General features: G+C 39.0%; 1 protein-coding gene across 1 annotated transcript in view; it reads right to left on the minus strand.

Annotated features, from left to right (window-relative positions):
• Positions 1-12352: 12352 nt before the first annotated feature.
• Positions 12353-14042, minus strand: part of si:dkey-225n22.4 (collagen alpha-1(XXI) chain) — a 58760-nt gene continuing 57070 nt past the window's right edge. Inside the window, exons 30-31 of the mRNA XM_068709459.1 lie at positions 12932-13009; positions 12353-12540 (exon numbers count right to left, since the gene is read on the minus strand). Of these exons, the coding sequence (XP_068565560.1) occupies positions 12353-12540; positions 12932-13009 (266 nt within the window). The remainder of the gene's footprint in view (positions 12541-12931; positions 13010-14042) is intronic.

Below are 14042 nucleotides of genomic sequence, written 5' to 3' on the forward strand. Positions count from 1 at the left end.
GATTGGCTGAAAGTACTCCCTTCTGTGTCAACACTCCTTCCAAATCACTCTCTGTCTCCTCCCTGGAGTGTTCAGTTGAGACTCTAAAGCTGAATTCACGCAGACAGTACAGCTGCATCTGTGTACATCACGTGTTAAAATGACAGTCAAATCACATAGACAACTGTACTGACCATCTCGATGTTGGAATAGTGCTGATAGGAGTCAAGGCCATAATGTAGCAAAGTACTGCAGAAGACCACAGACAAACTTATCTTAGTTAAAAAGAGTATAGAGAAGAGTTGTTTCTATCCATTCAGTTAGCTAACCCAAACCTTCTGAAATTAACCAGTATTGAGACTGCTATCAAAAAACAATTTGAAGTTTGACCACAACATCATCTTTCCAACCGGTGAAGTCGTGGCCATCAGCCTGCTCTACTTCTCCACGGTCCGCTCTGAACAACCCCCAACGACGAAAGGACAATAATAAGAAGAATGGCACTTTTACGTTTTCTTCACCTATGATAAGTTGTTTTTCGTGGGGCAGCTTTGGAATGCCGGATATCTTGTGAACTTGGTAGTCTTCTGTTGAGGCCTGGTGAAGCTAGGTTCAGGCGCGACTGGGTTCAAGCCGGGTACTGGCGAGGCTGCGTATGGGATGGGGCGATCTGTAACATAGAATGGCAAAAAAGTCATATTCCTGAAAATGCATCCTTGTTGTAAGGATGAACCCCACCTACCCTGAAACCAGCCTGAATATTCAGAGGGGTTGCAGCCAAATGATAGACGATTGCAACAATCCTAGGAATGTCATAAATGATGGTTTTCCCAGGATTGGTTTCAGCATCACATGCTTTACTGATGCGCTTCTTAATAAATGGCCAATAGACAGTCCTGTCTAAGGGTTAAAGCCGATGGAAGCAGTGGGGTGGAAAGGAAAGCATAAGTATGACATTTTTTTTGGCATAATTATGACCATTAAGGGTAAGATTATCCAAAAGGAAGGAAAAAAGAAGGATTTGCTCTGCCTTTGCTCCCTGGTGGTCCATTGATAAGAAAATGGTCGTGGTAGTTAACACGAGGGAATATAAAAAAGGGAGGGATAATGTCCCTTGTGGCAGAGATAGTACAGGCAATTGGTACCAGGGTCCTCTTTCTACAGAGGTTAGCGACCCCAACTTGCTTGAAACCACGTCTAGCAACTACGCTGTCCAGTCTGTGAACAGTAGTCACTCCAGTTTTGTCAAAGTTCCAAATACCTGGTATGGACTGATGCCTCTGGAGCATTTCGGCAACGTTGTCAAAGAAGGCATTGACATTCACCCTGTTGAAAGTGCTTGACCTTGCTAGGCTTGGTGACTCTGGCTCTCAGTGCCAGCATTGGATACCTCTTCAAAAAAGCTGTGAACCACTCAGAGGTGGCTTGTTCTTTTTCTGCCCAGGTATGTGGAACTTTAAATTGGCATGCCACAGCAAACTGATTCTTCCGGTTTCTTGACTTCTCTTGGAGACGTTTGCAGACTTTTTTTCTTTCTTCTGTTTGTATGATCCTACGCCTGTGGCTCAGTGGTAGAGCAGGGTTGTCCTTCTATCAGAGGATCAGCAGTTCGCTCCCCAGCTCCACTAGTCCATGTTGATGTGTCCTTGGACAAGACACTAGCAGAAGCTAGCAAAGTCAGCTTCTGCAGGGCGGCAGCTGGATACAGCTTGTCACATGTGACAATTTGACCCGAAAGCAGTGAGACAACTTGCCACAGAATGACATATGGGCTATGCTAGCTATACCACAAGCTAGCTTTAGTGCAGAACTTTGGTTTGGGTATCAAAATACACATTTTCTCTGATCTATTCTGTGCAAAAACAATATAATTGAACATACCCACAAGTTTGATTAAGTAAATAGTGCAGTTTAGTTTAGTTTGATTTTCTGGTTGAAAAATATGAAAATTGTTCTGACTTCAAATTAGAGTGACAAATGCCACTTGTCAAGAGCAAAATACTTCAGAATAGTGAGTTGCACATGCAACAGGTTAGATTTTCTAGATAGAGCGTCATGGTGTTGGAGATATAACCAGTGTGACAACTTACCCGCTCTCCCCTACACAGCAGTGAGAATGAGACACTTATTTTCAACTGGATGAATTGTGGTTTTTAAAATGCATTGCTCATTACATCACTAAGTATTCTATATATAGATTTGTCAACATATTATTTTGTATCCTGTTGCTTTATCAAGAGCACCTCAGGGCATTTCTGGTAACAGTTTTTGAAGGAAGTCATGAATGCATTTTCACCCTCCATCTCTCAGTAATAATACAAGAGCACATATACAGTGCAGAACCTCAGGCATCATCAACCTGCAGTTAATGGGGTGACCCTGAATAATATTCAACGTAATTTCTCCAAAAGTAGATGTCTTATTTTCAGGTGAACTATGTACCTGCTTGTGCCTCTGCAGTGAAGCTCCGAAATGATCTGTGAAAAATGTAGACTGTTTATTATACATACAGGGCCAATGATTTTTTTGTTGTTGTCAAAAACAGAATCATGATATTGATTTGTCCCAAAGAAGAGGAAGACCTGAATGCCATTGATTATTAACATTCTGTTCAACAGCCAGTTTCCTTCAGCGGTCGCATGTGTTTGAGTATGTGTAGCATCATTAAACCCCATTTAGATCTCTGTAAGGGGATTTGGATAATAAATCCTTTTCTATTCTTCACCCTACATCAGGATAAAGAGAGAGCAGCAAAGGCACAGGAATAGGTTGGTGTTATTCAATATCAGGGGTCACTAATAGGCGGACCGTAATATTTTTTTCTAAAATTAAGTACTTTATTTTAAGTCACATTTTTCAAAAGCTTTCTGTTACGTATTTTATTCTTTAATGCAGCCCTTATTTCTATTTGAAGCGAGAGGACATGTATTTATTATTAGAGTATGTATTATTTAAAATTCATCCAGTTCAATTTGAAAACTGATAATAAATATTGAGATATTATTCTTTCTTCATTTGATTTGACGGTCAGTTGTTGTCTACATACAGACGTTAATACAGTTGGTTAATTCAATATATATGGGACTAAATCATAACGCAGGTTAGACATTATTGTGATGTTCTGGACCTTTGCGTGAGGAAATTCTCTCTAAATGGACCTCGTTGAACTTTAATTGAATACCCCTGGTCTATATATTTCATATTGCAATTAAAAAAAGAGCAAAACCAAAATGTTTGTCCTTCTCTCAATACTTTTTGACTTATTTACCCTGTCTGTGGCTCTCCACTCCAAGGCATATTGTTTCTTTTTTTTTTTAAAGACTAGTAATTTTCTTTAACAGTTTGTCATGCCCTTCTAGATATTCCAAACCTTGCCACATACTTGGCCCCTTGAGACCTCGTCTTATTGGGGTTGAAGATGTTTGACAATCGACCAGAAAACGATCTGTCCTGGAAAGCTGGCTTTTGCAATGCCATCGAGGGCTTGAACTTGAAACCCGAGTGGGGAGCTAGACTTACTCACCAAGTGGCTCTGTGGGATGTCAAAAGAGTCAGAGCTGTCAATTCTTAGCCGGTCCTAACATGGCTCGACAACCGTTAGAAAAGGACTTCCAGTGGCTGCAGGAGATTGCAGATCTGCTCCGTAAAGTAGAAGCGGCTAAATGCGAGGATAACTTCTAGAAGGGTAACCCCCATTGTGGAGATATTCTCCTCCCCAGACCTTAAAAACAAGTCTGCTGAGGACCCAGACAATATCCCATCCACAAAAGGCCACAACCCCTCAGAAAGTGTAGGAGCTTCAGGGAAAAGCTGCTCGACGAATGGAATTGTTTTATAAAAGAGAATTTGAGATGCTTTAAATGCACACACCAAGCTAAAGACTGTGAAGTGCACATCCACTGTTCTGAGTGTGACCGCAATTGTCACATACTTAACTGCTTGCTAGTTTAATCTACAATAATGTATCATAAAGCGCTCTTTTTATTTTGATTTTATACCACCACAAGCGGGGTGTTTTGTCAAATCTCTCCTCATTTCAGTCACTTGCCAAACACCAGCTGACGTCCTTAGAATTAGATTTACAATAGCCTGTAAGTACAAACATAAGCTTTTATGATTGAAATTAAAAAAAAAATTTAATTCAATGACAAATGATTAAAGTAAATGACAAAAGAAATGATTTTGTTTAAAATAATGTTAAAAGAAAAACAAAAAAAAAGAATCATCAAGACATCAATAACACCAGTCTTCAGCGTTGAGCTTCTCCTCTCAGCCCTTTGAGTCAGTTGTCACACTAGACAAACTTAGACATTTCATCATAAACATCCTGTGTGTTCTTCGTCATGGCTACTGTCATGTTCCAACATGTTGAAAAAATGTTTGTTATTTATAGTGTGAGATAGAGAAAGAGTTCAGTACCGCCTAAAACCACATCCTGCCAGCAAATGTTGAAGGCAGTATTATCACAACATGAAAATACATACCCTTAATAATGTCTATGCATCACAATAGTTGATAATGTATATGTAGGTTCATATCAACATCGGTATCTGTACAGCCGTGTGTTGGGGAAACAGAGGTGATCTTTAGTTGGGAATAATATACAGCCTGGTACTTAATAAGAGTTGACTCATGGTTCCACAGAGCTGCTGTAGCTGCCACACAGGCAGCTTTGTCAAGTCACAGGGTGGGAATCCCAAAACACAATTTGTGAAAATACACAAATCGGTTATAACACATACTGTTCTTGCTGCAAGTGCAGTTCAGCATTAAAATGTTCTCATTTTAATCAACGCATTTGTGATCTTTCGTCATGCAGATTACATGAGTATCTTACAGTGAGATGGTCTGAAAAAACAAATATGAACTCAATATCTACAGCTCATTTACACTAAATGATGTTTAAAAGTTAAAATTGTAGCCAAATCATTTGTGACCCAGTGATACTCAATGCACAAGACCCATAATAAACTGGAACCAGAGACTACTATACCGGAAATATAGATTTTATTGACAATGCATGGAATAGAAGACTTGTCTCCACTCAACATGTGGGTTTCAATAGAAGGCCTAAATGCAGATCATAATAAAGGAGGGATGGAATAAATGATATGATTAATACATGAATAAAAACAAATGAACAAGCAAAGAAAATAACAATGTTGGACTAAACTGCACCATCAGGGAGGTCAGTGTAGAGTTATGCGTAGAAATAGGAAATTGTCATAAAATATGTTGGCGAATTATGAATAAACCACCGCTGCACACAAACCCAATCAAGTTTAACTACTCACAGCACGCTAAGGCAACTCAAACCACATCATAAAACACACATGCAAGATGCCAACTCTACCACATGGTCCCCCCTTCAGCACAGCACAAAGCCCCACAAGAAAATAAAACCGAAAATGGCCCATTCAATTGATTCGTTAAAAGGCACACTAAAATGTAATAAGTCTGGGAAAAACAGTGGTTGGCTCATCTAGTGTCTTTGTTTAAAACTTTCGAGACTAGAATCAAATCAGCCACCAGACAAAGGCTGGCCTCAGCTGCTCTCTCAAGTCTGTCTGAGTTCAGGAAGAAATGCCCAGATGAGCTTCCTACCCCTTTTTATAGACTCTTCCCCTTTGCCTGGGTCCTAATGGTGGCCCGTTACCTGCCTTCCCACACATTAAGCTCGTTGGAGATGAGCTCGGCGCACAATTCATGCTGTTTAGATTTGTGTCCGACTTGAGCCCGACTTGCTCTAATGTAATGAACACGTGGTCAACGATGACCTCACAACGACTGCAAAGACCCAAGGGCATGATGGGGAAATGCCAGGCTGTCGCCTGATCAAAGAGCTGATTGGTTCTTAGATTTGACAACAAACACTACGTTTTGTAGAAAATCCTACTTTTCGGTGTAATTGTAATATTTAACGCTAGATTGTTGGCTATTAGTCTCATGTTGTGCAATGAAGGTTTAATCTAAAAACATATCTTGTGTGATTTATAATAATAAAGCGTATTTATACAACGCATATCAAAACGAGCAGCAAAGTGTTTCACAGGCAGACACAAAAGAACAAAGGATAAGAAGACAATGCAGATACATGCAAGTTTCCACATAAATATATATTTACAAACACATATGAATAAATCCGAAAAAGGTCTGTAAACTACAAGTAACCACAGATCTGATCTAACAGGAAGTAACTATTTCTGTGGCTTCCTTTTTGAAGGTGGCTGAAAACTGTCCGTCTTGACCTCGTTTTTGTTTTTTTTGTCAACGTCCCCCGCTGCCTCCACCGCCTGCTGTCGTCTACTTTCCTGGGGAGGTTCATCTCGAACGAGCCTCGTATTAACCTCCATTTGATTTATTTAAAATAAGAAGGAACACAGAACGTGCGAGTGTGAAATAAGTGACAGAAAAACAGTGATCGGCGCATATTGTTAGACACACAACGTTGGATACATAACTTTAGCAGTATCGCTTGCTTTAGCTAGCACACCAACATGTTAAGGGATAACATTACACCGGATCTTACCTTCGTATTTGTAAATGTAGCTTGAGATGTCATTTGAAGCCCACATATGGCACAGTGGTTGAATAATGCCACTGACGTCGTTGACCGATGTCAACCGAGTAAAAACCTGGTGAGTGACGGAAGTGACGGTCTGGCTCACTCAAAATGTCGAGGTGAGTATAGACTATTGGGCCTTCCTGTCCACAAGATGCCCGCAGACCCTCCCACTGGTCCCAGTGCCCTGTCATTCACCTGCTCACCTGTTTCCATGTTCCCTAATCAGTCCTGCAGTAACCGTTTTACAGCCTTTTCCATCCCCTGACCTTCTCCGCCCACATGCTCACCTATATCCCTTTTCCTGCAACCTAAACCCTTTACCCTGAAATCTGTGCTTACCTGCCTGCCTGACCCACAGACAAATGATTCGTTGCCTCCATACAGAAAAAATGGCAATATATATTTATATTCTAGAATGGCAGCATGCATAATATAGGTCAATTTTCTGAGTGGAATGTTCATCGACATTACTGTCCCGCAAAGAAAGTGGTGCAGTATGTAAAAGCGATGCCTATTGCAAAGTGGATTTATGTGTGTTTGTGCTCAGTCCTATATACGTATATCCTGTTTATACAGCAGTGAAGTACATGAATTTCAGTTTCTTATCGAGAACGCTCTCATTGGCTGGCCATGTTTACGAGGATAAAAAACCACATGGGAAATATATTGTTATAGAAAAGATATCGCAGATTTGTAATTATTCTTTTCACTGAAAGTGTACTTTGTGCAAATACAATTAAATGGGGAAAATGAAACGATTGCAAATAAGATTATTGAATGAATTGCAAACAAGGGTGTTTAACAGCTATAGTTTAGCTCCAGAACTACAACGGGGGAAATGACACACTGTTGCCTTTTAGTTCTGGTCCAATTCGTGACTTTTTCATGACACACTAACCATTTTATATGCAAACCAGGAGGAGTAAACAGCAAGTCATATGGACTGGCAAGCAACACACTAATTGGAAATATTTGACGACCTCATGCAAAGTATTTGACAGCAGGTCACAGAAGAGTGACAGAAAATAGTGAAAACACAGAATATATGTGATGAAGTGCACAGAGTAGCATAATAATATGCATAATTATATACATTATTTATTTATCAACAATCAGCAGATGGATATAATCGTAGTTTAGCTTTTGAATTCATGCTAAAATCCCATTATCTACTATTATGAGATGCTGTGGTTGGTCCATTTACTTTTTGAAAGCACCAATAAACTGCTCCAGTGTCTGCTTGGATGGGTTCGGCCCAATTGCTTGGTCTGCACCAGGGTTGGATTGACAACAAAGCACAGTAAAGGGGCAAATGCAGCACAGTTACTTTTAAGGTGAGAAAGACCGTTGAGTCAGCACAGATCTTACCTGTTGTGTTTGACAGCACAGAATCTTTATGGTGTATAATACGCTGACAGCATCAAAGAAGACATAAGCCAAGTGTTTGTCAAACTTCATTTTTATATCCGATTTGCGTGACATATCCCTTTAAATAAACCTGCACTGATATTCATGAAAACAGGAATCAAGAAATCAGTGATGAAACAGTGTTGCATAATAAAGGTTTATTTCAACATAAAATCATTTTACAACCAAAAAATTAACACAATGTATTTGCAAATAGTACATAATATGTATAAAAATAACAGCATTTCCCAGCAGTTATGGATATTAGACATAATGTTAACTTTGAAAAGATTATGAATAGTTTTTTTTCAATATATTACAAATACAAAGGACAGACAACATAATGCAAACGTGTAATTTCATAAAGAGGGTTTTGTTTAACCACTGTAATCTACCAAAAATAATATGAATAACCTAGTAAAACTCAGGTCAAAATGCTAAAGATGACAAATCATCTGCAATTGAAAATCAGCTTTCACACAGCGTGGACTGCTCTGCAGTGGAAATGGTTACTGATAGACTGACACCTCCGTGGTGGGGGTCAGTTCTCAGAAATGACAGATCATACACAGAATGCTGTTTCAAGATACCGGTGATACCGTGTTTCACCTTTATGACTCAGTCACAGCATTAAATGTGAGACTGTACTAAGCAGAAAAACTGGAGCTTACTCAGTAGCAGAAGCTGAAGTAGCATGACAGTGACATAGTGCTGCACATATTTTTAGGATAGAGGGTAGAGTGGGTGGTTGGATGTGCAACACATGTGACTGATGCTGTAGTCCCTGTCCTGTCTCCTGCCAACAGTCACAGGTTACCCAACCTTACACTAGTATTTTCTCATTATTGCGTCCCATGAGTTGTTAGGTTTAGTATTTCATTTCAATAAATTTGGGGAATTTACAACAGATTAAAAGTAGAAAACTGAAGCGGCAGATTTGGAGCCGATCCTATTTGACATCGCAGACTATCGCAGGGCTGATGTCAATTGACAGATAGAGACCTGAGCTGCATGTCTTTGGACTGAGGGAGGAAGCTGGAGAACCCGGAGAGAACCCACGCTGACACGGGGAGAACATGCAAACTCCAAATTAGTGACATTTCCATTTGGTTGGTGTTTACATTTAAAATATAGCTGGGAGATGTCAAATTCATGCGTCTCTGGGGATGAACCCGTGACACAAGATACCTTAAAATTGAATGTACATATTGCAATGACATTTCTTTAGCACATCATGGTTCCCAAATGATGACCTTTTATTATTTTACAGCTATTATCTTGGGATTTTACACCATGGGAAAGTTTCTAGGAATAGCAAAATCATCAATGAGTCGTCAATCTTTTTAGTACTGTTGGATGTGACAAACAATGCAGCCTCTATGTACTGCTGGCTATAGCTTTAGACTTTTATTTTGTGTAAAACCACTAGATTTAAATGCCTTAATGGTTGCAAAAGAAGGTACCGAAAAAAGCTGTGAGCAAAATGCATTATTTGGCATCATACAGCAAAGTTGTGCTATGCATTAAAATCATATTTCTAACAACAATTTGAAAAAAAAATTCACTGTAAAAAAACAACAATAGTAAGAAATACTAGAATAGTCACTCTAAAATCCCAATGCACACCTGAATTCTTCTCACTTTTTAAGACTTGAATGACTTCATACACTCCAGCTCAATGCTCTTACAGCCTGCCATTATTTCTCTGCTTATTCTTGTAGAGCATCTTAATAATGTTGCTAAATCTGGATCTGATACAGCTGCTCTATTTGGCTTCATAGACCGGGGGCCTGTACTACGAGATGAGTTCAACATAACCAGGGTATCTTTTAGTTATCTGGCTTAACTAACCTTAACAACCGCAATCCCACTGAATGGTCCTACAAAGCTGGTTCTCAACTGGGTTAATGAAGCCAGTGTCTCTCAATCTGGCTGTGAGCGAGCACATAATTCAAAGCGGTGAAAAGGTTTCCTTTCCTATCTTATAATCATCCACAGTACACATAAAAGTAACCGAAGCAAAGTAGCACAAGGCGGGACTCACACACGCTCAATAAGCTGACACGCATAACCAACTATATGATATGAATATATGATAAGAGTATGTATAGTCAGTAGGGGGTACTTTTATACGAGTTGATTTCTTATCAGGAACATATCCTGTTGCATCAGTTAGGCATGGAGTTTGAAAGAGTTTAGGATATCCTGGCCTCTGCTGCATTGATTTGTATCCGTTTATTAGACTGGGTTGACCAAGGGTTGACCCTGAAGTTATCTAGCTAACCCTACATCCCACTTTGTAGTTCAGCCCATAGTTTCAAATACCCAACCAGCTCCAAACATGTTATCATAAAAATGCTGTCATATAAAAGCATTGATAGACAATAGCAAAAATAAATCTACCCAGTCACATTGCGGGCCGACTGTATAACTTCACAAAAGTAAACATGGTGAGACAGTAAAAAAAAACACAACTGAAAAACAAGCAGGGAAAGCAGCTGCTGAACGGAATGAGAGTAATAGATCATAGAAATCAAAATGTTTTGAAGCGTATCCAGGCAACCAATCATACGCCAGCACACTGCACAGAGCAGCAGCAACAGAGTCTCAAAGAGGAGGAGCTACTGGGTGACAGAAGGGTTGTGTCCACTCAGTCAACTGTCCATATATATATATATCATATATCTCTAATAGACGCTCTATAGCGAGCAGTAAATTGAGATTTCGGAAAACTTAGTAATCTTAGTAATCATCACTTACAGATGTACCAATTGAGCTCAACTTTTTATAAAGAGTTCTAAGCATGGAACCAACATCAGTGTGACCATAAAACATATAATTTGAAGCAAAAAAGGTAAGATGGACATAATTATCCCATAAACCATTGTGAATGGTGACTCGACAGCTCCGGAACTCCCGGAACACTTTTAACTAACCATTGTCGATCTAACTATATTTCTAACTATATTTCTAGAGAAGAGAGTGGCTAGTACCACATGACTTTTGTACTGATGCACTTAATGCTGTGAAAATGTAATTCTACTGAATGTATCGAGACAGGTAGAGTGGAAGTGGAGAAAGTTTTCAGTTTGAGCAAAAAGCTTCTTACTGAATTCCCCTTACTTACTTGAATTTAAGAAACTTAATACAATATGAAACAAAATATAAGCCTGCACAAGACCAATATCTAAGAATTCACTGTAATACACACACACACACACACACACACACACACACACACACAGAGAAAAGCAATGCAAAATGAGTCTATGTAATATTGGCAAACCAAGAAAAGAAATAATTGGTTAAAAACAGACAGTGACAGGATTATTACAACCAGTGTGTCACAGTGATGGATTAGCACAACTCCTGGTGCTCCAGCAGACTGATAATGCACTGCAAACTAGCAATGACTAAACTGCCTGATCTAACTGTTTGCTAACCTTTCACAAGATAATCATGTGGACATCGTGTGTCCTGTTCTTTCATTGTGACGTATCCCCATCCATTGTTAAGGAGCGGACTGTACTTCTCTCATCATTTGTAGACACAATCATTTCTGCACTGAAGACAGGAATAATCTCACTGGTTGATATGAACCTCATTTGTGAAGCCAGGGGAACTGCACTTTCAAGCACAGCATGAGTGCTAACTCATGTCCACTTCTGTTAATAATATGCAGCTATATGCAGTTTTTGATGGATATGGGTTCCAGGTGGGAAAAATATTTGTTTAATGAATTAAAAGAGACTTGGTCTACTTGAGTTTTGCTCTCAGTCAGAGATCTCATACCATTTTTTTGACACATGAGCTGTTTAAAATGCATTCAGACTTTTTATTTCATTCATTTAATATTGTTTAATTTGTTTAATATATGTTTAATTTTCTGTGCATGCATGTTGCATTGCAATGTGACGGGACTGCTGGTTATGTTGGCCTGTAAGCATCTTGTCTTGTTAGCAAAGCCTGCAGCAACGTCAGGAAAAAGAGGAGGTAGCTATTTTAAATGTCATTTTGTTGTCATGCTATTCACACAAAAAAAAAACACAACTCAGTTACAACTATTTTGGTTCTCATCTGACTGAAACCTCACTATCTAAACCTGTTTTTTTAAAACTTTGCTAGCTTAAAAGTGTATAAAGCCCTGTTAGCCTGGTATCTCAGTAAGCTAGGTGGCTAGCCTGCTGACCGTCTTTAAGCATGAATTCCATAATGATGAACTGTTTACTTTCAGTCAACTAATGAGGTTATTTCTGCCTCCAGTGTAGCTGTTCTCCACACACACTTTTTCATGAAGAAATCAACAGTCACACACATCTCTGTAAATCAGGGATACAGTAAATCGCTTCCTTGAAACACTTGGGTGTGTTTCATAGCAGCCGTTCCAACGCTACTATGTTATCAGACGTTGGGTCCTTTGCTGTAATGTTCCCTGAGGTTGTAGGTCTGATAACACATGGAAACATCACAAACCCCTGGAAGCCCTGGGTGGCCCCGTTTACCAGGTTCTCCTAGTGGTCCAGGTTTTCCAGGAATACCCTGGTTTCCTGGATGGCCGATTCCATCGAAGCCCCTAGGACCCTGAATCCCTGTGGAAAATAAGGTAAAACACAGCTGTTCCTGGTATTTCTGCCTCATTTTTGGCAAGAAAGTTCTATTAAATTAGCTCATCTTTCAGTCAAACTAAAAATAGCACATGGTGGATGATAAATTACATCTACTCATGAATTAATAAGCTAGTATAGCTTCTAGAGAAGTACAGCGCTGTCTGTTACATCTCCCCCACCTCACCTAACAAGCTGTCACTAAAAGTACCAACAGGGTCCACCCACACATTTATTAAAAATGCAACACTACAAATAGTCTTGATGCATTTTTGTTAAAATCTGACAGATGCCAGAACAGGTTGCTGAAATAGCTTAATGGGTGAAGACAGAGAATATTATTTCAGAAAATACTATAGTTGGGCTTTTTACATACCTGGCTGTCCAGGTGGTCCCGGAGGTCCATGGTCACCTTCTCCTTTGCTGCCTTTGAGCCCTCTTGGTCCCATGTCACCTGGGGACATAATATGTCAACATTAGAGCTTCTTTAGACGAGCTGTCAGATTGGGAGCTGCAGGAACCTAATTATCTGAAGCACTTATTTGAAGTTGTAGGTAACATTTATGTAAATTATGGACACTGTAGCGTCAATGCACAATGAACAATTATTTTAACAGGTTTAACAGGTTTAGTTTAATGTTGTTTCCCAAATGCTTTCAGCATTCAGACAAAATGACAAAGCTAATATGTTGATGTTTTAGCAGTAGTGGTGTCACGGACCACGGTTGATCAGTGATCGGTACGGATCCTCCCTCACGGTTCATCACACATGTGAACCACAGATTAATTACACAGTTTAACAATAATCACCGCAGTGTGAAATAAAGTTTAACTGACGATTGTTATCAATATTCAGTAAAATATGTGATCAGAACATCATTTATGTTTTACTAGTCTCTGATCTCTGATAATGTTACATTATTAAACAACTAATCCGTATTTAAATTGACAGGTGGAGAGCTAACGATAGCGGCATCGTTAACAGCTAACAAACAAAGGTTCCATTCAGTTACATTATGATGCGTTCAGGCCCTGCTCAGTGAAAATGAGTTTTGGGCGAAGGTAAATTATAACGTTATCATGATGTGTTCATGTAATCTGTAAAACGTAGATTTTGTGAGAAACTTAAATAAATCCAGTTGTATGGAGATGTTTTCACAACAACATAAATATATGTTAGAGAAAATTATGATCTGTTTACACTAGCTCTAATTAGCTTATAATACATCATTAAAACTACTAATGACAAGATTTGTTTTAATCAATAAAAATACAATCTTTTATTTCCTTATCATTTGAATTGAGTGTTTTTACGAAGAAGAAAAAGCACTATAAATAAAGTAAAAGGATAACATTTTGAATTTTTTATAGGGTTTACAGACTTGAGAGCAGTTGAAATGATTTTCGGGATTGATCAGCAATTAGTATCAGTGGCAAAAACAAGTGATCGGGGATCTCTAAAAGTTATATTTGCAAGTTTCCCAAGT

The sequence above is a fragment of the Cebidichthys violaceus genome, unplaced genomic scaffold (assembly GCF_023349555.1).
Source record: "Cebidichthys violaceus isolate CVI_PGR_0920_01 unplaced genomic scaffold, fCebVio1.0.p SCAF_15, whole genome shotgun sequence".
Taxonomy (NCBI): domain Eukaryota; kingdom Metazoa; phylum Chordata; class Actinopteri; order Perciformes; family Stichaeidae; genus Cebidichthys; species Cebidichthys violaceus.